This window comes from Salmo trutta, chromosome 7 (genome assembly GCF_901001165.1).
Source record: "Salmo trutta chromosome 7, fSalTru1.1, whole genome shotgun sequence".
Classification (NCBI taxonomy): domain Eukaryota; kingdom Metazoa; phylum Chordata; class Actinopteri; order Salmoniformes; family Salmonidae; genus Salmo; species Salmo trutta.
Window position 1 is genome coordinate 35,284,647 of NC_042963.1, and position 22,791 is coordinate 35,307,437.

General features: G+C 42.1%; 1 protein-coding gene across 1 annotated transcript; it reads right to left on the reverse strand.

Annotated features, from left to right (window-relative positions):
* Positions 1 to 879: 879 nt before the first annotated feature.
* On the reverse strand, positions 880 to 22,560 carry LOC115197312 (uncharacterized protein KIAA0754). The gene is made up of 7 exons (XM_029758705.1): positions 22,381 to 22,560; positions 20,489 to 20,628; positions 20,192 to 20,290; positions 9,305 to 9,856; positions 4,610 to 4,699; positions 3,760 to 3,838; positions 880 to 3,154 (listed from the first exon to the last, which is right to left on the reverse strand). The coding sequence occupies exons 2-7, from the start codon at positions 20,556 to 20,558 to the stop codon at positions 2,941 to 2,943; spliced, it is 1,104 nt and encodes a 367-aa protein (XP_029614565.1). The 5' UTR covers positions 20,559 to 20,628; positions 22,381 to 22,560; the 3' UTR covers positions 880 to 2,940.
* Between the last annotated feature and the right edge of the window lie 231 nt (positions 22,561 to 22,791).

Below are 22,791 nucleotides of genomic sequence, written 5' to 3' on the forward strand. Positions count from 1 at the left end.
GCTTGTCATCGGCAAGGCCTAGGGAGTTATTTTACAACTAAAATAAATGGAATATAGCTAAGCACAGGCAAAATCCTAGAAGAAAATCTGATTCAGTCTGCTTTTCAACAATAACCTAAAACGCGAGGCCAAATCTACGCTGTAGTTGCTTACCTAGACAACATTGAATGTTCCTGAGTAGTATAGTTACACTTTAGATTTAAATCGTCTTGAAAATCTATAGCAGGACTTGAAAATGTCTGTCCAACAATGATAAACAATCAATTTGATAGAGCTTGATGATTTAAAAGAATAATGGGCAAATATTTGTTCAATCCAGGCGTGTAAAGCTCTTAAAGACTTACCCCGAAAGACTCAAAGCTGTAATTGCTGCCAAAGGTGATTCTAACATGTATTGACTCAGGGGGTTGAATACATATCTAATCAACAAATATTTGTGTTTTATTTTCCATTAATAGATTAAAATATAAAATGTTTCTTCCACTTTGACAAAGTATTTTGTGTAGATCTTTGACAATTTAGTCAATTTTAACCCCACATTTGTAACACAACAAAACGTGGAATAGTCAAAGGTTGTTAATAATTTCTCAAGGCACTGATACTATTTTAGAATATTAGTTGACTTAGCTGAAGTAGCTATATGAGACGGGTTTAACCTTTCAAGATGTAATCACAGACACGTACAAGAACATGGCCTTTCCAGCCTTCAAAATGGCTGTCTTTGTCTTACTGTCTCTCTGTCTTGCCTGGGTAAAAACATACTCTTGCATCATGACTGGGATACCATGGCAACCATACTTTCTCCTTCTCCCGAGCAACCCCTTTTCTCTCCATTCCCTCCCTCCCTCCTGCCCGCTGAATGAACACCACAATCAAACATTTCCTCTATACACATTTATTTCATCCATGACTTTACACATATTTTCTCATTAACAATGTTTAATTAATTCATCATTACACACTCCTACCCTAATACATTTTCAAATTTTCCTCAAAGTGAATCAAATGAGAGCAAGACCAGAGAGGAACAAAAACAGAGGCAAAAAGCCACACAAAAAAGCTGGGACACACATTTGTCATGCCGCTTATTCAAAAGGCATGACAAATGTACTCTCAAACTGATATGGGAGGATTCATAATATCCACAGACAATCACACATAAAAGTGATTTGCCTATGAAAGAAAGAGACAGCATAAAGATTATTATGTAATCACATGGAGGTGTGGAGCAATGGGCACATTGGGACCTGGATCAGTATGGAGACACAGAGCTCCAAGCCAGAATTAATCAACCTCCCTCTCTCTGGTGCACATAACAGGGAGAGCCACAGAAATATGATGGCCTCTGCTGCTTTGTTACAAAGGAGCCCAGAGAAGTAGAATCCAGGGTTGTGCTTGGAGTTCTACTGTTCTGCCCATTACTGTAATATCTGTGTCAAGATCATGTGTTGTTGTCAGTGTGTCCAGCCAGATCAATTATTTTGTCAGTGAGGGACACAGTCACTCCTCAGGATTGTACATTGATTTTCATGTTGGCCGTTAACAACAGTTATTAGGTTCCATCACAGTGTAATGCATTACTACACAATGCTAGGTCATTGTAAACGGCACATTTCTGTCAATATAGCATGAGGTGACGTATATGGTAAGTACATGTGATACGTGTACTCCAACATCCACATCTGACCATTGCATCTATTCTCCGAAAGCTGTTGATATTCCATACAATCCTGTGCGCTACTCAACATGAATGTATTATTTATACAGACCATGTTAATAGACATCATAAAAAAAAGGTATTTAAAATGCACAGTCTTGAATACTATACAGGAAGTTGATTCATACAATATCTACTCTGACTATTGCAAATGTTCTATCACAATTGAAGACCATAGGTTCTGAATTTGATTAAATAATTCTCAAATATGACAGCTTTTATTTACTCATTAAAGGGCATTGCATGCCAAAAAAGATGAATGACAACTGTTGCTAAGGCATTTGGAAAATACGTGTACATTATATACAGAAGCAAAAATAGAAAGAAAAATCCAAACTGCATAAATTAAAATACTAACATCTCGTTGTGTTTTCTTGTAAAAAACAAAATCCCAATCCACATGAACCAATTGAAATATACAGAAGGGTAATATTGAAAGAAAACAGGGGAAGAGCATAGACATCAGTGGGCCACAATGTCCCACATTTAACCATCCATAATAAACAATATTAATCCCATGAACATCCAGCCAAATTACTTGATGACGTCAGTTTCGTTTTCACATTTCTGCGCGCCTGTTTTTCCAACTCAATGCCTCAAAAGCTTCAAGTGACACACTATCAACAATGTCCTTCCCCTCAACCTAAACCTCAACCTCCTACTGGTCTTGGTGGGCAAACCAAGACCCCCACCCCCCACCTTTAAGAACTCCCACCCACACTGACATACGGTACATACTGTGCATACACAAACACACACACACCTCACACACACACACACACCTCACACCTCACACACACACACACACACACACACACACACACACACACACACACACACACACACACACACACACACACACACACACACACACACACACACACACACACACACACACACACTGAGAGACAGGCAAAGGACAGGGCCAGTTTCCGATGTTGCACCTTAGTAACAAGGTGGGACAAACCAGCCATTCTCCCCAGAATACAGCAACAGAATCAATAGAGTATTAACCATCCCTTACATTTACAAATCCCCCACCCAACCCCAGCTGGCATGTTCAATGTGTCTGTCTGCTTGGTAGCAGGCCAAAGTGTCCATCTCCACCCCCAGTCAGACCTTCTCTAGTCCTGCCCCAGTGTCAGCACCCCCGTAGCTACTCATCTTTATCTATCCTTCTGTCCCCCTCTCTCTTTTCCTCCTTGTCCTCCTCCTCTCCTCTCTCATGCCAGCTGTCCTTTCTCTGGGGACTCATCCAGTGTGATAACGGTGAACTCCTCTGTGTTGCAGTTTTCCTGGATCTTCTCTTTGTTCATCAGGGTCACCATCTCCTGCTCTCTCTCCTGGGCCCGGGAGCTAGCCACGGACACCGCCGCCCCATTCCCGTCACTACCATCCTTGTTGGTGATCATCAGGGTCTGCTGCTGACCGCACCAGCTAACAGACAGACAGAGAGAGAGAGAGAGAGAGAGAGAGAGAGAGAGAGAGAGAGAGAGAGAGAGAGAGAGAGAGAGAGAGAGAGAGAGAGAGAGAGGTCAACACAATAGGATACTGACACCAGCTAACAGACAGAGAGAGGGAGCAGTGAACACATTAGAATACTGTCACCAGCTAACAGACAGAGAGAGGGAGCAGTGAACACGTTAGAATACTGTCACCAGCTAACAGACAGAGAGAGGGAGCAGTGAACACGTTAGAATACTGTCACCAGCTAACAGACAGAAAGAGGGAGCAGTGAACACGTTAGAATACTGTCACCAGCTATCAGACAGAGAGAGGGAGCAGTGAACACGTTAGGATACTGTCACCAGCTATCAGACAGAGAGAGGGAGCAGTGAACACGTTAGAATACTGTCACCAGCTAACAGACAGAGAGAGGGAGCAGTGAACACATTAGCATTAGGATACTGTCACCAGCTAACAGACAGAGAAAGGGAGCAGTGAACACATTAGGATACTGCCACCAGCTAACAGACAGAGAGAAGGAGCAATGTACACAGTTCATTTTCGATCAGAATTCCAATTGGTGAAATGAGACCTACCTCTTCCGCTTGGCCACAGCAGCACACACGAGGAGAATAGCGCCCACTGCCACAACCACTCCCACAATGACCAGCCAATCTGCACAGAGGAAAGAAATGAGAAAGGTTGAATAACATTAATAATTCATGTCTATAATGTTTCTCACTTGGAGGTGTAGCATATGCCCCTTTACAATGCAAAGTGCTTTGAAAAGTGCTATATAAATTAAATTGTTTGCTCAATTATTAATACTTTATGAATCCATTAAACCAGTGGTTCTCAACTGGTTTTGCCTAGGGACCCAAATTAAACCAGGTGGTCTCAGTCATGACCCAATATTCGCATTGCTAAAAAAGAATCGGCAAAATACAATCTGGAAAAATATTTGTAATGCTATATTGATATTAAATGTACCAACTGTATGACAAGGGAACAACATTCCCACCTCTTTCATTGTCAATAACTACATTTTGCCCATATTATTGATGTTGACTGTTAATAAACTCACTGATTTAAGACCACACATTCAACCATAACGGTGCTAATAGCGCTATACTGAAAATACTGTGATTGAAGATAAATTGTTTAAACATGTAAGTTCATTATCATTTCTACACACATTCTACCTGGTTTAAGTCATTTCAAGTTCAGACTGGGTTTTCTTTTCATAAAAAAAACTCAGACACCTGCGACCCACACAAAACCTCCTGCGACCCAAATTTGGTTTACGACCCACCAATTGAGAATCACTGCATTAAACCATGTAATACATTGTAATTACATGGCCATTATTCAACTAATCACTCATGGCATGTACAACAATAGTATTAATACTACTGGTAGAGATATTAGGGGTAGTGGGCCACTCACCAGGTGTGCTACTATTCTCCTGCCCGGCTGGAGTAGGGGCTACTCCCTCACCTGGATTCATCCTCCCCCTGGGAATGGGCTGATCTGGGACTACATGGGGAGAACAATGAGATGCAGTGTTAAACAAACATCTCTGATGCCTCACAAATGAATTACACATAGATGTCAACTGGTGTCATCAGATGCCATACACGTCCACCCAGGTAACACACACAGAGCCCCTGGAGAGAGCGCAGTAGACCCCAATAATAGTGCTTGGTTATCACACTGAAGTGTGATGAAGACCTGTGTCAATCTTGTCAATCAGACAGACGGCCTGGGTATGAGCACTGACAGACTGTGATTTAGTGCAATATCATGTGATGATGTAGAACACTATTATGTGATGACTAGGAATCATGTGCTACAACAGGGCTGATGTTATAGCTGTGGAATGAACTGAACCTACTAAGGAATGTGGAACTGTCTCGTTGGGGCAGAGTTGGCACCTGAGAGCGAATGCCAACATTTCATTGCAAAGTAATTGATGAGTTATTGTTGTTTTTAAAGTGACATTGTGCCAAGTGTTATAATGAGAACAATATGGTAAACTCCCCATAACCTTAGCACAGAACAGAACAGTTTATCTGATTATTATCTCATAGGGTAAATCAATGCCACCCTATTTCTCACACAGGGCTCTGGTGGAAAGTAGTGCACATTTTGGGGTGTCATTACCCCCATAGCAATACATCCTCTACCAGATTGATCCCTACGTCCACAGTTCCTACTGTGTCTCCTGTCCTATCCCTACGTCCACACTTCCTACTGTGTCTCCTGTCCTATCCCTACGTCCACACTTCCTACTGTGTCTCCTGTCCTATCCCTACGTCCACAGTTCCTACTGTGTCTCCTGTCCTATCCCTACGTCCACACTTCCTACTGTGTCTCCTGTCCTATCCCTACGTCCACACTTCCTACTGTGTCTCCTGTCCTATCCCTACGTCCACACTTCCTACTGTGTCTCCTGTCCTATCCCTACGTCCACACTTCCTACTGTGTCTCCTGTCCTATCCCTACGTCCACACTTCCTACTGTGTCTCCTGTCCTATCCCTACGTCCACACTTCCTACTGTGTCTCCTGTCCTATCCCTACGTCCACACTTCCTACTGTGTCTCCTGTCCTATCCCTACGTCCACACTTCCTACTGTGTCTCCTGTCCTATCCCTACGTCCACACTTCCTACTGTGTCTCCTGTCCTATCCCTACGTCCACACTTCCTACTGTGTCTCCTGTCCTATCCCTACGTCCACACTTCCTACTGTGTCGCCTGTCCTATCCCTACGTCCACACTTCCTACTGTGTCTCCTGTCCTATCCCTACGTCCACACTTCCTACTGTGTCTCCTCTCCTATCCCTACGTTCACACTTCCTACTGTGTCTCCTGTCCTATCCCTACGTCCACACTTCCTACTGTGTCTCCTGTCCTATCCCTACGTCCACACTTCCTACTGTGTCTCCTCTCCTATCCCTACGTCCACACTTCCTACTGTGTCTCCTGTCCTATCCCTACGTTCACACTTCCTACTGTGTCTCCTGTCCTATCCCTACGTCCACACTTCCTACTGTGTCTCCTGTCCTATCCCTACGTCCACACTTCCTACTGTGTCTCCTGTCCTATCCCTACGTCCACACTTCCTACTGTGTCTCCTGTCCTATCCCTACGTCCACACTTCCTACTGTGTCTCCTCTCCTATCCCTACGTCCACACTTCCTACTGTGTCTCCTCTCCTATCCCTACGTCCACACTTCCTACTGTGTCTCCTGTCCTATCCCTACGTTCACACTTCCTACTGTGTCTCCTGTCCTATCCCTACGTCCACACTTCCTACTGTGTCTCCTGTCCTATCCCTACGTCCACACTTCCTACTGTGTCTCCTGTCCTATCCCTACGTCCACACTTCCTACTGTGTCTCCTGTCCTATCCCTACGTCCACACTTCCTACTGTGTCTCCTGTCCTATCCCTACATCCACACTTCCTACTGTGTCTCCTGTCCTATCCCTACGTCCACACTTCCTACTGTGTCTCCTGTCCTATCCCTACGTCCACACTTCCTACTGTGTCTCCTCTCCTATCCCTACGTCCACACTTCCTACTGTGTCTCCTGTCCTATCCCTACGTCCACACTTCCTACTGTGTCTCCTGTCCTATCCCTACGTCCACACTTCCTACTGTGTCTCCTGTCCTATCCCTACGTCCACACTTCCTACTGTGTCTCCTGTCCTATCCCTACGTCCACACTTCCTACTGTGTCTCCTGTCCTATCCCTACATCCACACTTCCTACTGTGTCTCCTGTCCTATCCCTACGTCCACACTTCCTACTGTGTCTCCTGTCCTATCCCTACGTCCACACTTCCTACTGTGTCTCCTGTCCTATCCCTACGTCCACACTTCCTACTGTGTCTCCTGTCGTATCCCTCCTTGTCTCCCCCTCTACTTCTAAACTGTCTCATTGGATCACAGGTGTCAAACTCATTCCAAGGAGGGCCGAGCGTCTGCAAGTTTTCGCTCACCCCTGTACTTAATTTATGAATTATGGTCGCTAATTAGTAAGGAACTCCCGTCACCTGGTTGTTTACAGTAGGTCTTAACTGAAAGAAAAAAACTAAAACCCGCAGACACTCTGCCCTCCGTCGAATGAGTTTGACACCCCTGCATTAAATAATCAAAATACAGAAATACATCTAATGAATAAGAATCCAATTATAATGTAATGAATAATAAAAGGCTGTGGGCCAGCAGTTGTTATATTATAACACAACTTGGGGGTCCTCTTGCTTACACTATTCACTATTCAAGACTTAAGTGAATCTCAGTGGTGCAAAGTAGTGCACAAACACACCATTATTAAGATAGATTTGACTGAATGATTCAGTGCTACAAAATACAAGTTGATGGCCCATAGGAATACGCTATAGGAGCATTCAACCCACATATTAGCTACTGTATTAAAAGGGTCTGTGTATTACATTAAATCACTGGATGCAGAGATTGTTTATATAGAGGTATTGTATTGAGAATTTGAGCCAGTACAGATGGGGAGTTGAGAGGAAGAGTCATGCTGAGGCACAGCCAGTGGTGTACTAGTGCTCCTCTCTTTCTCTCCTCTCTTTCACACTCTCCCTCATCCGGTCACAAGAGGGGGAGCCTTCTTCAAACAAACTCCACAGAGGAGAGGACACACAGAGAAAGACAAACTTTCAAGCCTCCATGGAATATTTCTTCATGAATGGTGGTCAATCTGAGTGCTTATTTTATTTGAAAGTGGCATCAAACTACAACTTTACCATTTGTTTTTTAGATTTACATTTACAGATTCTTCTTTCAGCAACCAGAGCTGACTATGCAAATGATTCCTTGCACTTGAATATTTGTATATACAGTTGGATATAGTTTTTATAACTAGTGCCAGATGTCTTCTTATATAACTCTAAATGCACACGGATATTACATTACAAACAAGAGTGGAAATGGGAGTTTTAATCCACAATCTATTTCACACACCAACACCAGGGGGCGAGGTTAGTTCTTTAATTTCCCAGAGTCGGACCAAACTTTGCTGTGTGTGGATGGTAGGCTATTTGTTCCAAGAATTCTTCTCTGAGTTCTCAGACTTAGCACTTTCAAGATAATGTAAAGGATACTCACTTTTTATGTAAAGATAAAAACAGGTAAAGATGGTGCTAGTTATTACAGTCAGAGAAGACTGTATTAGAGATTGAATGATAATGTGGAGAATGATGAACACGGAGATGTATATTTAGAGATTGATATGATTAAATTAATCACCTTGAAAGCACAGATTTTTGAGTCGCCTTGGAAACAGTAGTACAGTATAGCCAGAGGGCAGTGATGTTATAGAGATATGTGTTGTCGTGATTCTGGCTAGACTCTGCCAGTTATTAAATGGCTTTGATTAATGATACGACTGAAGATGAACACATCAGTTGATACATCTTTAAACATTTTGTAAAACTTTTAAAACTATTTCTGTCATTATAGATGAATGTCATAGTATTAAACGTTTCATCATGGAGATGTCAATTTTTTTGGTGGTGATTATATTTTTGTTTACAAAAACGTAGCTAAATACATCTTTGTGTGGAAGCAAAAAAGGCTATTTGAGATAAACACAGAATGTATCTTTAGGTTAGGCTTCCTAACCAAATTCCACCAATTTCCTCTCTCTGGGGTGTAACCAGGGGTCTAAAGAGGAACACCTCATGTAAACATTTATACATACCACACTGACTGGACAATGGTTGCTGGTTCAACATTTTGCAGCAGCAGCAGAATGATTGGCATCTGCATTAGGACCACAATGTACTGGGGGACTTCCTGCCCTTGAGTATCACAACTGCTATTTTTAGGCTCAGGGAAAGCTTTTGATTCATCCTGTCACAGAAATCCTATATGAAAAGTATGATTGTTGCAGGGTAATGCCAGGCACTTGTTTTGTACCTCTTATGTTTCTCTGTTCTGACATGATATATGATTTACTTGAGATGTATTTGTATTTTAAAGTGTGCCAATTAAATTAAATACATTGTCATTATAATTGTTCATGATAACAAACTGAATGACAAAGCAAAGCAAAAAACAGTATTCTGTATGTGATATTATGAATGTAACAAACATAGTAATTCCTTACCCCCTCCCCCCTCCTCCTCCTCCTGCACATTCTCCTCGCTGGCTGAGCCCTGTGGTTCTCCTGGCTGTCCAACAGGTGGTGCAATAGAAGAGGCCCCCTCCTCAGTGACAGTCGGTAGCATCCCAGACCCGGTGGTGTCCTCCATCTCAGTGGCCAGCACCCCAGTGTGGCCGGCTGACTGGGTCTCATCCCCCTCAGTCTGCTCTTCCTCCCTGTCAGGGCTCTCTGTGGCTGCCCCCTCTGAGGCCTCACCCTCAGCCCCTGATGTTGGTTCCTCTGGGCTAGCCTCAGTGGATGCAGGTTGGGTCGGGTCCACTTTCTCAACTACCTCAGTGGGGCTCTCTGCTCCCTGTTTCTCAGGTGCGGAGGTGGTGTCCACTGTGTCAGGCTCTGTGCTGGTTCTGTCCTCAGGCTGGGCTCTGTCCTCTGGGGTTCCCTCTGTGGTCTCTGGCTGTACCTGGTCCTGGTCCTCCACCACTGCTGGGGCATATGTCTGGATGTCTGTCTTCTCCTCTGGGACCTCCACTGTCTTAGACTGCTCTGTGGCTTCACCTGTGGGAAAACAGACCAGAAAGATGCATGAGCCCAGTTCTGATATTAAAACTATTATAAAACTATAACTATATAAAATTATAACTATATAAAACTATTATTCACAAAACACATCCCCTCATTCCAAGAGGTTATCCAAAATCTGTCAAGGTTGGATTGGTGAAAGCAATGGGGGGTAGACATGCTTTCATCTGTCCAATCACCTACTGTATAGATCAGTGATTACCATAAAGGGATGGAGAAGTGAAGGAAGCTTGTGGAGACTAGAGAGACAGCCCTGTAATTGACCTGGAGATGAATGGCCTGTCAGGTAGGTGATTGATGGCTTTTGTTTGTGTCTGCCAAGACTGCCTGGCCAGAAAGTTTCCAAGTGGATATCATCACGGTGATAAGCGATCTCACGCCTATCTTTTGACATCCATTATGTAACCTATGACATCATCTGTTGTGTACCAGAGTGTAATGATCTGTTTACCGGTCATTACAACGAGTTACACAGTCATTTCCACATGCATTTACTGTACTGTTTCTGTAGGAAATGAGAACATGGAAGATCGAATTACCAATAAATCATATCATATAAAAGATGTCTGTTGAGATAGCAATACATATCTATCTCCTTATTATTAAGACTGTGGTTTTCAGTACCGTAAATTCCGGACTATAAACCGCAACTTTTTTCCCAGGCTTTGAACCTCGCGGCTTAAACAATGACGCGGCTAATATATGGATTTTTCCCGCTTTCAATTTTCTTTTCTCCAAAAAAACACATTCTGTGACGTGCTCAGTTTTTTGGCAGCATGAAGCTTTCATTAGACCAATGAAATTGCCGAATGGGTTAAGGTCAAACAACTTTTTTGTTTACTGTTTAGATTAAATCGAGCACTCTCAAACTTCCCATCATTCTGATTACAGTAGTCATTTTGTCACCCTCATCATGGCAAAGACACGGAGAAATGCATATGATGCAGCTTTCAAGTTGAAGGTGATTGATCTGGCTGTTGGAAAAGGAAATAGAGCTGCTGCACGGGAGCTTGGTCTTAATGAGTCGATGATAAGACGTTGGAAACAGTAGCGTGAGGAATTGGCTCAGTGCAAAAAGACAACAAAAGCTTACTGCTAATTTTTTTGTTTTTGTTACAAGCCGTGTTTCGTTAAAGCCTATTTATTTTTGTTACAAGCCGTGTTTCGTTAAAGACTATTTATTTTTGTTACAAGCCGTGTTTCGTTAAAGACTATTTATTTTTGTTACAAGCCGTGTTTCGTTAAAGCCTGTGCAAAGTTCATTTGTTTCAATGTACCGGTAGGCACCTGCGGCTTATAGACATGTGTGGCTTATTTATGTTCAAAAAAAAAAATAATGTAATTCAGTGGGTACGGCTTATATTCAGGTGCACTTAATAGTCCGGAAATTACGGTATATTTGTCCTATTTCACACATGTGCAAGTGTATATTAATACGCATATGTGAATTGTGAATTTGTTTTTTGCATATCCCACTCCCCCTGAGACACCCTCGGCGATCACAGCAAGGCTCTGCCATTATCAACAGCAACCCTGGAGGAAGTAGGGTTAAGTAAAACAATTTAACTGCAAAAGTGGTTAAATTGATAGATATTGTGACACACCCCTTGAATTCAAACAGTGTAGAATAATGCATGGGTGGAGGAGGTGGGCCACATAAGCAAGGTTGAGTGTGTCCTTCAATGGGTAAGGAGACAAAGTAGCCAGTGGTGGTTGTAGTTCTCAGGCCTGACCAGCTTGCACAGCTAACTGGTCAATCTGAGCAAGCTACAGCGATGAGTGTAGTATCCTTCCTGTGTGACTGGCGGGGTATTGGGGCTGTGGAGTGATCAGTTTCCATTTCTACAGTTTGCTTGCATACCAAAGAGACCCTTTGACTAACTGGAATATTATCTCAGCCTGAATGATGCTGGGGATACTCCAGTAGTGGAATGGTTGGTTGTCTGGTTGTGAAGGACAGTCTGTGAAAGGGCTGTCACAAACAGACTTGCCTTTAGATCTTTCCAATGCATAGTTGGCCTCTGGAAGGAGTTTTTTTTAAATGTCGGTCCTACAGGTCACGAAGGTCCTACAGGTCACGTTCCACATATTTATTTTATATTCCTTTGGAAGTCAGGTATGATTATAATTTGGCCGATATTAACTGTGGGTGGTTGGCATTGATTACAGACTGGGGCAAGCCCAGCAGGAGTTGTGGAGAGTGACATGAGGGTGACCTCAGGTTACTTAGAGGTTAGTCAAAGTGTAGCTAGGTCATAGACTATGACTAAGAAGTGTTGGTTGTGAGGGACATAGCACAGCTCCACACACATACACACTACCATTCAAAAGTTTGGGGTCAGTAAAAAATGTCCTTGTTTTTTAAAGAAAAGCACATTTTTCTGTATATTAAAATAACATCAAATTGATCAGAAATACAGTATAGACATTGTTAATGTTGTAAATGACTATTGTAGCTGGAAACGGCAGATGGAATATCTACATAGGCGTACATTATCAGCAAGAATCACTCCTGTGTTCCAATGGCACGTTGTGTTAGCTAATCCAAGTTTATCATTTTAAAAGGCTAACTGATCATTAGAAAACCCTTTTGCAATTATGTTAGCACAGTTGCAAACTGTTGTTCTGATTAAAGAAGCAATACAACTCTCCTTCTTTACACTAGTTGAGTATCTGGAGCATCAGCATTTGTGGGTTCGATTACAGGCTCAAAATGGCCAGACACAAAGATGTTTCTTCTGAAACTCGTCAGTCTATTCTTGTTCTGAGAAATTAAGGCTATTCCATGTGAGAAATTGCCAAGAAACTTAAGATCTGGTACAACACTGTGCACTACTCCCTTCACAGAACAGAGCAAACTGGCTCTAACCAGAATAGAAAGAGGAGTGGGAGTCCCCGGTGCAAAACTGAGCAAGAGGACAAGTACATTAGAGTGTCTAGTTTGAGAAACAGACACCTCACAAGTCCTCAACTGGCAGCTTCATTAAATAGTACCCGCAAAACACCAGTCTCAACGTCAACAGTGAAGAAGCGACTCCAGGATGCTGACTTACTAGGCAGAGTTGCAAAGAAAAAGCCATATCTCAGACTGGCCAATAAAAAGAAAAGATTAAGATGGGCAAAAGAACACAGACACTGGACAGAGGAACTCTGCCTAGAAGGCCAGCATCCCAAACTTTTGAATGGTAGTGTACATTTGAAGGTGATCCCTCAGCTTTGATGGACAGTAAAAGGTTTGCAGAGGAGGTGGAGCTTGTCAAACATGGTGCTCAAAGACCACTATCTCACAGTCAATCCCCATCCACAGTCAATTCTAATATGGATGTTGGGATTACTGCAGTTTCCCAGACCAATGCATGATTCACGTGAGTCCAGTTCAGGTGCCACATGGGCTGGCAAGCCATTGTTGTTAGCAAAATAGGTACATATGAGGACAATGAACGGCAGGAATTTCCAGATGGCATTTTGGCTGTTGAATGGCCTCCTGACATGTGGAACTCCAGTTCCATGGTCTCTAGTAACTGCCTAAGGGAAGGACTGACGGTGGAGTGGGCCTATCAAGGAAAGTTCAGGGAAAGTTAATGTTTAGCCCCAATAAGTTTATGGCATTTCTTGTCTATGATTGTCAGGCTATGTTGGTTCATTGTAGTGAACACCTACCTTGTGTGCTTGTCATGTGTGGTAGCATCCTCCCCATACAACATACAGTGAGGGAAAAAAGTATTTGATCCCCTGCTGATTTTGTACGTTTGCCCACTAACAAAGAAATGATCAGTCTATAATTTTAATGGTAGGTTTATTTGAACAGTGAGAGACAGAATAACAACAAAAAAATCCAGGAAAACGCATGTGAAAAAATGTTAGAAATTGATTTGCATTTTAATGAGGGAAATAAGTATTTGACCCCCTCTCAATCAGAAAGATGTCTGGCTCCCAGGTGTCTTTTATAGAGGTAACGAGCTGAGATTAGGAGCACACTCTTAAAGGGAGTGCTCCTAATCTCAGTTTGTTACCTGTATAAAAGACACCTGTCCACAGAATCAATCAATCAATCAGATTCCAAACTCTCCACCATGGCCAAGACCAAAGAGCTCTCCAAGGATGTCAGGGACAAGACTGGAGACCTACACAAGGCTGGAATGGACTACAAGACCATCGCCAAGCAGCTTGGTAAGAAGGTGACAACAGTTGGTGCGATTATTTGCAAATGGAAGAAACACAAAAGAAATGTCAATCTCCCTCGGCCTGGGGCTCCATGCAAGATCTCACCTCGTGGAGTTGCAATGATCATGAGAATGGTGAGGAATCAGCCCAGAACTACACGGGAGGATCTTGTCAATGATCTCAAGGCAGCTGGGATCATAGTCACCAAGAAAAAAATGGGTAACACACTACGCCGTGAAGGACTGAAATCCTGCAACGCCCGCAAGGTCCCCCTGCTCAAGAAAGCACATATACATGCCCGTCTGAAGTTTGCCAATGAACATCTGAATGATTCAGAGGACAACTGGGTGAATGTGTTGTGGTCAGATGAGACCATAATGGAGCTCTTTGGCATCAACTCAACTCGCCGTGTTTGGAGGAGGAGGAATGCTGCCTATGACACCAAGAACACCATACCCACCGTCAAACATGGAGGTGGAAACATTATGCTTTGGGGGTGTTTTTCTGCTAAGGGGACAGGACAACTTCACCACATCAAAGAGACGATGGACAGGGCCATGTACCGTCAAATCTTGGTAGAGAACCTCCTTCCCTCAGCCAGGGCATTGAAAATGGGTCGTGGATGGGTATTCCAGCATGACAATGACCCAAAACACAATGCCAAGGCAACAAAGGAGTGGCTCAAAAAGAAGCACATTAAGGTCCTTGAGTGGCCTAGCTAGTCTCCAGACCTTAATCCCATAGAAAATCTGTGGAGGGAGCTGAAGGTTCGAGTTGCCAAACGTCAGCGTCGAAACCTTAATGACTTGGAGAAGATCTGCAAAGAGGAGTGGGACAAAATCCCTCCTGAGATGTGTGCAAACCTGGCGGCCAACTACAAGAAACGTCTGACCTCTGTGATTGCCAACAAGGGTTTTGCCACCAAGTACTAAGTCATGTTTTGCAGAGGGGTCAAATACTTTTTTCCCTCATTAAAATGCAAATCAATTTATACAATTTTTGGTATGTGTTTTTCTGGATTTTTTTGTTGTTATTCTGTCTCTCACTGTTCAAATAAACCTACCATTAAAATTATAGACCGATCATTTCTTTGTCAGTGGGCAAACGTTCAAAATCAGCAGGGGATCAAATACCTTTTTCCCTCACTGTAACTGTCACCAAGTCAACATACAGTTGAAGACAGAAGTTTACATACACTTTAGCCAAATACAATTAAACTCAGTTTTTCACAATTCCTGACATTTAATCCTAGTAAAAATTCCCTTTCTTTCAGCTTTCATTTCTTTCATCACATTCCCAGTGTGTCAGAAGTTTACATACATTAGGATTTGGTAGCATTGCCTTTAAATTGTTTAACTTGGGTCAAACATTTTGGGTAGCCTTCCACAAGCTTCCCACAATAAGTGGGGTGAATTTTGGCCTATTCCTCCTGACAGAGCTGGAGTAACAGAGTCAGGAAGACCCTTTTGCAACCAAGTTTTAACTTCCTGACTGATGTCTTGAGATGTTGCTTCAATATATCCACATAATTTTCCCTCCTCATGAAGCTATCTATTTTGTGAAGTGCACCAGTCCTTCATGCAGCAAAGCACCCCACAACATGACGCTGCCACCCCCATGCTTCACTGTTGGGATGGTGTTCTTCAGCTTGCAAGCCTCCCCCTTTTTCCGCAAACATAACGATGGTCATTATGACCAAACAGTTCTATTTTTGTTTCATCAGAGCAGAAGACATTTCTCCAGGAAGAACGATCTTTGTCCCCATGTGCAGTTGGAAACCGTAGTCTGGTTTATTTATGGTGGTTTTGGAGCAGTATGACGGCTGCGTAGTCCCATGGTGTTTATACTTGCGTACTATTGTTTGTACAGATGAACGTGGTACCCTCATGTGTTTGGAAATTGCTCCAAAGGATGAACCAGGTCTATAATTGTTTTTCTGAGGTCTTGGCTGATTTCTTTTGATTTTCCCATGCTGTCAAGCACTGACTTTGAAGGTAGGCCTTGAAATATATCCACAGGTACACCTCCAATTGACTCAAATGATGTCAATTAGCCTATCAGAAGCTTCTAAAGCCATGACATAATTTTCTGGAATTTTCCAAGCTGTTTAAAGGCACAGTCAACTTAGTGTATGTAAACTTCTGACCCACTGGAATTGTGATACAGTGAATTATAAGTGAAATAATCTGTCTGTAAACAATTGCTGGAAATATTACTTGTGTCATGCACAAGGTAGATGTCCTAACCGACTTGCCAAAACTATAGTTTGTTAACAAGAAATGTGTGAAGTGGTTGAAAAAAAGAGTTTTAATGACTCCAACCTAAGTGTATGTAAACTTCTGACTTCAACTGTATATTTTAATAGCAATATAATAGCTTTTGGTTTCTAATGCTATCAGATTACAACATGGCTTACAAGACTCTAGGAGACAGAACACGTCTCCTTCCTGAGCAGAAGGAGATATCACATTTACACACAGTAATTATTCAGACCCTTTACTCAGTACTTTGTTGAAGCACCTTTGGCAGTGATTACAGCCTCGACTTTTCTTGGGTATGACGGTACAAGCTTGGCACATCTGTATTTGGGGAGTTTCTCACATTCGTCTCTGCAGATCCTCTCAAGCTCTGTCAGGTTGGATGGAGAGTGTAGCTGCACAGTTATTTTCAGGTCTCTCCAGAGATTTTTGATCGGGTTCGAGTCCGGGCTCTGGCTGGGCCACTCAAGGACATTCAGAGACTTGTCCCAAAGCCACTCCTGCATTGTCTTGGTTGTGTGCTTAGGGTAGTTGTCCTGTTGAAAGGTGATCCTTCACCCCAGTCTGAGGTCCTGAGTGCTTTGGAGAAGGTTTTCATCAAGGATCTCTCTGTACTTTACTCTGTTCATCATTCCCTTGAATGATTCCCTCAATTAACTTGATTAACCTGTTCCCCCTCAAATTGACTCGGTACCGGTACCCCCTGTATATAGTATCGTTATTGTTATTTTATTGTTGCTCTTTTATTTTTTGTTTATTTAGTTAATATTTTTCTTAACTCTTATTTTTCTTAAAACTGCATTGTTAGTTAAGGGTTGAAGGGCTTGTAAGTAAGCATTTCATGTTAAGGTCTACACCTGTAGTATTCGGCACATGTGACAATACAATTTGTTTTTGATTTGATATATATACAGCACCAGTCAAAAGTTTGGACACAACTACTCATTCAAGGGTTTTTCTTTATTTGTACTATTTTCTACATTGTAGAATAACAGTAAAGACATCACAACTATGAAATAAAACATATGGAATCATGTTGTAACCAAAAAAGTGTTAAACAAATCAAAATATATTTTAGATTCTTAAAAGTAAGTGATTTGAGGGCTTTGATGACAGCTTTGCACACTCTTGGCATTCTCTCAATCAACGTCACCTGGAAATAGCCTTTACACTGCCTGGAGGTGTTGGGTCATTGTCGCGTTGAAAAACAAATTACAGTCCCACTAAGCCCAAACCAGATGGGATGGAGTATTGCCTGAATGCTGTGGTAGCCATACTGGTTAAGTGTGCCTTGAATTCTAAATAAATCACTCACATTGTCACAAGCAAAGCATCCCCACACCATCACACCTCCTCCTCCATGCTTCATGGTGGGAACGACACATGCGGAGATTATCTGTTCACCTACACTGCGTCTCACAAAGAAACAAAAATATCTAGTTTGGACTCCAGACCAATGGACAGATTTCCACTGGTCCAATGTCCATGGCTTGTGTTTCTTGGCCGAAGCAAGTCTCTTCTTCTTATAGGCGTCCTTTAGTAGGCGCCCATAGGGCAGCACAGAATTGACCCAGAGTCGTCTGTGTTTGGCCAGTGTAGGCCGTCATTGTAAATAAGAATTTGTTCTTAGCTGATTTGCCTAGTTAAATAAAGGTTAAATAAAGGTTAAATATATATTTTTTGAAGTAGTGGTTTCTTTGCAGCAATTTGACCATGAAGGCCTGATTCACACATTCTCTACTGAACAGTTAATGTTGAGTTGTGTCTGTTACATGAACTCTGTGAAGCATTTATTTGGGCTGCAATCTCAGGTGCAGTTAACTCTAATGAACTTACCCTCTGCAGCAGAGATAACTCTGGGTCTTGTGGCGGTCTTCGTGAGAGCCAGTTTCATCATAGCGCTTGATTGTTTTTTCGGCAGCACTTGAAACTTTCAAAGTTCTTGAAATGTCCGCATTGACTGACCTCAATGTCTTAAAACTTCTTAAGGATAGTCCCCTTTTTTAAAATTTTCGCCTAAATGACATACCCAAATCTAACTGCCTGTAGCTCAGGCCCTGAAGCAAGGATATGCATATTCTTGGTACCATTTGAAAGGAAACACTGTAAAGTGTGTGGAAATGTGAAATTGAATGTAGGAGAATATAACACAGTAGATATGGTAGAAGAAAATACAAAGAAAAAACCAACCAGTGTTTTTTTACCACCATCTTTGAAATGCAAGAGAAGGTCACTGTTATAGCCATCACTCTGGTAATTTCGATAGTGTCCACAAGATGGAAGCAGTGTATGTGCAAAGTTTCAGATGGATAACTTGAAGTATGAGCGAACAACATGACATTTAGTGTGAAGTCACCCAGGTACATTTGGGCAAATCGTTGAGAAGATATTTGCATTCATATTACATATTTCTGCAAGAATATCGTAAAATCTGCATACTTGGACTTTGATTTAGCTTTTCCAGTATTAGTAGCCATATAATAAGTTCAACATTTGCAAAACAACCAGATTTCATAACTTCCTAACTCTGAAGACATTTTGTGACAGATACAGGGGTTACTCCCGTAAAGCCCAGTTCATTGCCTATCCAGCTAGCTTTGTTTGACCCCGATTGGTGCTTATTTGACAAAGTTAGAGTTGATCAAGTGAAAACCACCCGCGTCATCGGTGTGCCATGAAGGCGTCGCTCTCTGACCAGATTTTGTGTCCTATAGGATATACTACACCCCTAATGATATAGTGATGTCTGGTTACATTCTAGGATCTCTGAGGAATACATACAAACGTGATTTGACTGGTTGAAACAACGTTTAGGGTTAGATTTTCACAGATCCCTTTCTTTGCAAATTGAACGAGTGGAAATACAAACTCGATCGTGCATGTTATATGGACCTTTTTAGGATATGAAAAAGGATTTTATTTAACAAAACGACACTTCATGATATCTCTGGGACCCATTGGATGATAAATCAGAGCAAGATTTCAGAATGTAAGTACACATTTCACCTTCAGAGGTGAATTTATCAAACCTATCGCGGTGAAAAAAGTGTTTTGTTGTTAGGAGCTCTCCTCATACAATAGCATGGATTTTTTTCGCAGTAATAGCTACTGTAAATTGGACAGTGCAGTTATATTAACAAGTTATAAGACACTTATATGTACCGGCCTTTGTTGTTTCTCTAAAATCTGCGATCGTGACACAAGACGCTGCATGATTTACAATTGTCCCGCCTGTCCCTAAAAAGTTTTAAGTTTGCTGAAAATAAACGCACTTGACAGTGAGAGGACGTTTCTTTTTTTGCTGAGTTTATATATATATGTATATATGTATATATGTATATAAAATCATATTCCTCCACAAATAATTCCCAGATCAATACTTTAACTTGCCCGAATGGCACCAGAACATCAATATGAAATGTATTTAGAATTTTGATCTAGCAATACGGTATGTTAATAATAAAAGCAGATTTACTTACCTCGGTGGAGACCCTAAGAACCTCAAGAGTTAACCAATCCTGTGAACAGGTTAGGCAACGCAGGTGTCTATACTTCAACAGCAAAGTTAGATAAGACAGAAGTTTACGAAGTAGGATCTTGTAAACAAAAAGGGAGTATTGTAAAGATCCACGGGTCTTAAGCGATAGTGTAAACCTTGTGACAGACTAGCCTCCTGTCCAGGGATTGTACTTGTACAAGAAAGCTGTCATATGCTACAGAATCAGGAGGCTCCTGCCCCTATGGGCTCGGACAGGGCTTACTTATTAGATAGTGTAGCTGCAGATTGGCATACTGTATGAAATACAGAGGAGATGGAATATGTCATGATTTTGTTGATTCTCTTGATTGTGTTGTTGATAATGTAGATGGTGAAAAAGACGGGACTGACCTGCAGCATCAGAAGCAAGGTCTCCATCTGTCACCTGAACACTCTCTGGTCCTGTTGAATCAGGGTTGATGGCCAAATCACAGTTCTTCACAGACAAATCTGTCAAAATCAGAGGTTGGGATCAAGGATCAGAAATGAAGCAAAAATGCGCAATTGTCTCCAGCACATGTTACTGTTCAAGTTCTAAGAATGGCAAGAATCATTAAGATGTACAAGTATTTTAGTGATTGTCTCTCAAGGAGCTCTTGCCAAACCTGGTCAATATGAACTATGAACTATGAAAAAAGAAAAACTCACCTGATGCATGGAAACAGAAGGCATCAAAGGGTTGGTCCGGAGCGTCATGGTGGAAGAAGACTCCTGTCATGTTGTTGGCACAGTTAACATGGGCCTTCTGTCTGAGGATGGTGGTATTTCCGTTGCTGATCCAACCATATCTAAAATCAAATATTAGCATTTGAATTTCACGTGACTGTGAATACAGATATGCATATGTTGGTCACAGATAACTTTTTTTTAAATGTAGGGGCATGGATCAGAAAACCAGTCACTATATGGTGTGACCACTAGTTGCCTCATGCTGCGCGATACATCTCCTTTGCATAGAGTTGATCATGCTGTTGATTGTGGCCTGTGGAATGTTGTCCCACTCCTCTTTATTGTCTGTGAAAAGTTGCTGGATATTAGCGGGAACTGGAAAACGCTGTCGTACTCGTCGACCGATAGCATCTCAAACATGTTCAATAGGTTACATGTCTGGTGAGTATACAGGCCATGGAAGAACTGGGACATGGGTCTTGCATTATCATGCTGAAACATGAGGTTATTTTTTATTGAACCTTTATTTAACTAGGCAAGTCAGTTAAGAACACATTCTTATTTACAATGACGGACTACCCCGGCCAAACCCGGCCAATGCTGGGGCAATTGTGCGCCACCCTATGGGACTCCCAATCACGGCCGAATGTGATGGAGCCTGGATTCGAACCAGGGACTGCAGTGACGCCTCTTGCACTGAGATGCAGTGCCTTAGACCGCTGCGCCTCTCGGGAGCCTTGAAATTATTTTGGGGGATGAATGGCACAACAATGGGCCTCAAGATCTCATCACGGTATCTCTTAACATCGAAAAAATGCAAATGTGTTCGTTGTCCATAGCTTATGCCTGCCTGTACCATAACCCCACCGCTACCAAGGAACAATCTGTTCACAACGTTGACATGAGCAAACCGCTCTCCCACACGACGCCATACATGTGGTCTGCGGTCGTGAGGCCGATTGGACGTACTGCTAAATTCACTAAAACGAGGTTGGAGGCGGCTCATGGTAGAAAAAACAACATTAAATTCTCTGGCAACAGCTCTGGTGGACATTGCTGCAGTCAGCATGCCAATTGCACACTCCCTCAAAACTTGAGACATCTGTGGCATTGTGTTGTGAGACAAAACTGCACATTTTTGAGTGGCCTTTTATTGTCCCCAAAACAAGGTGCACCTGTGTAATGATCATGCTGTTTAATAAGCTTATGGATATTCCACACCTCAGCTGGTTGGATTATCTTGGCAAAGGAGAAATGCTCACTAACAGTGATGTAAACAAATTTGTGCACAAAATTTGAGATAAATCAACTTTTTGTGCATTTCTGGGATCTTTTATTTCAGCTCATGAAACATGGGACCAACACTTTACATGTTGCATTTATATTTTTGTTCAGTGTAATCTACTACACGACTGTTGCTTTTTGCTATGTCCTTGTACTTTTCTAAATAGGTAATTAAACACTAAAGTAGTAAAAAAGTAATTAGTATTGACACAGTCAACCAAAACTGCTAGAAGTGTTTAGGTTGAGATAAGGAACATGATAAAAGGTTACATAATAATACCATTTCTTGACCATTAGCGTTTTGGTTTTAATTTAGAGTAGGTCATTCAATGAGTAAGTAGTCTACTACAAATAAAAAAACACATGAAAGATTTACACTTCCGTTTTAATATACATGCTAGGATACCACACACATCCAATACATTGCTTGATTCTAAATGGTACGCTCGTGTGGATATTGGAACAGTGACTTAGTCTTATGGAGTCCTTTTGCTGATTTCCATTTAATTATTTACCCGTTGATAAAGCACATCATGTGGGTCCTAAGAGGACACTGTGTAGTCATAAAGATGGATGGGTGACCTCACCTACAGGTCTCTAGGCCTTGGGCGTGGGCCTCGGTGACCTGTTCCTTGCTGGCGATGGTGCCGCCCAGGCTTTCACACAGTTTCTTGGCCAGGCCAAAGGTCAACGAGTAGCGAGCTTCTCCCTCCACGTGGAACACTCCAGCATGGCTGCAGCTACGGGACTTTATTATAGCTGGGGGAAGGAAGAGAAGGTGAGAGAGAGGTTAGTATTGAGGAAATCAGCCTGTGAGACACTGTGACTGCATGGCGGACATTTTGTAACTATGAATTTTAAAAACTGTATAATATTTAGACTTCGTCAAAGAAAATGAAAGAACACAACGAAGAAAGGTTACTTTTCAATATGTTCTGAAAAGAACTAGGCATTCACTAGCAACGTACATAGCAACAAGACCAACTGGTGACAGACAA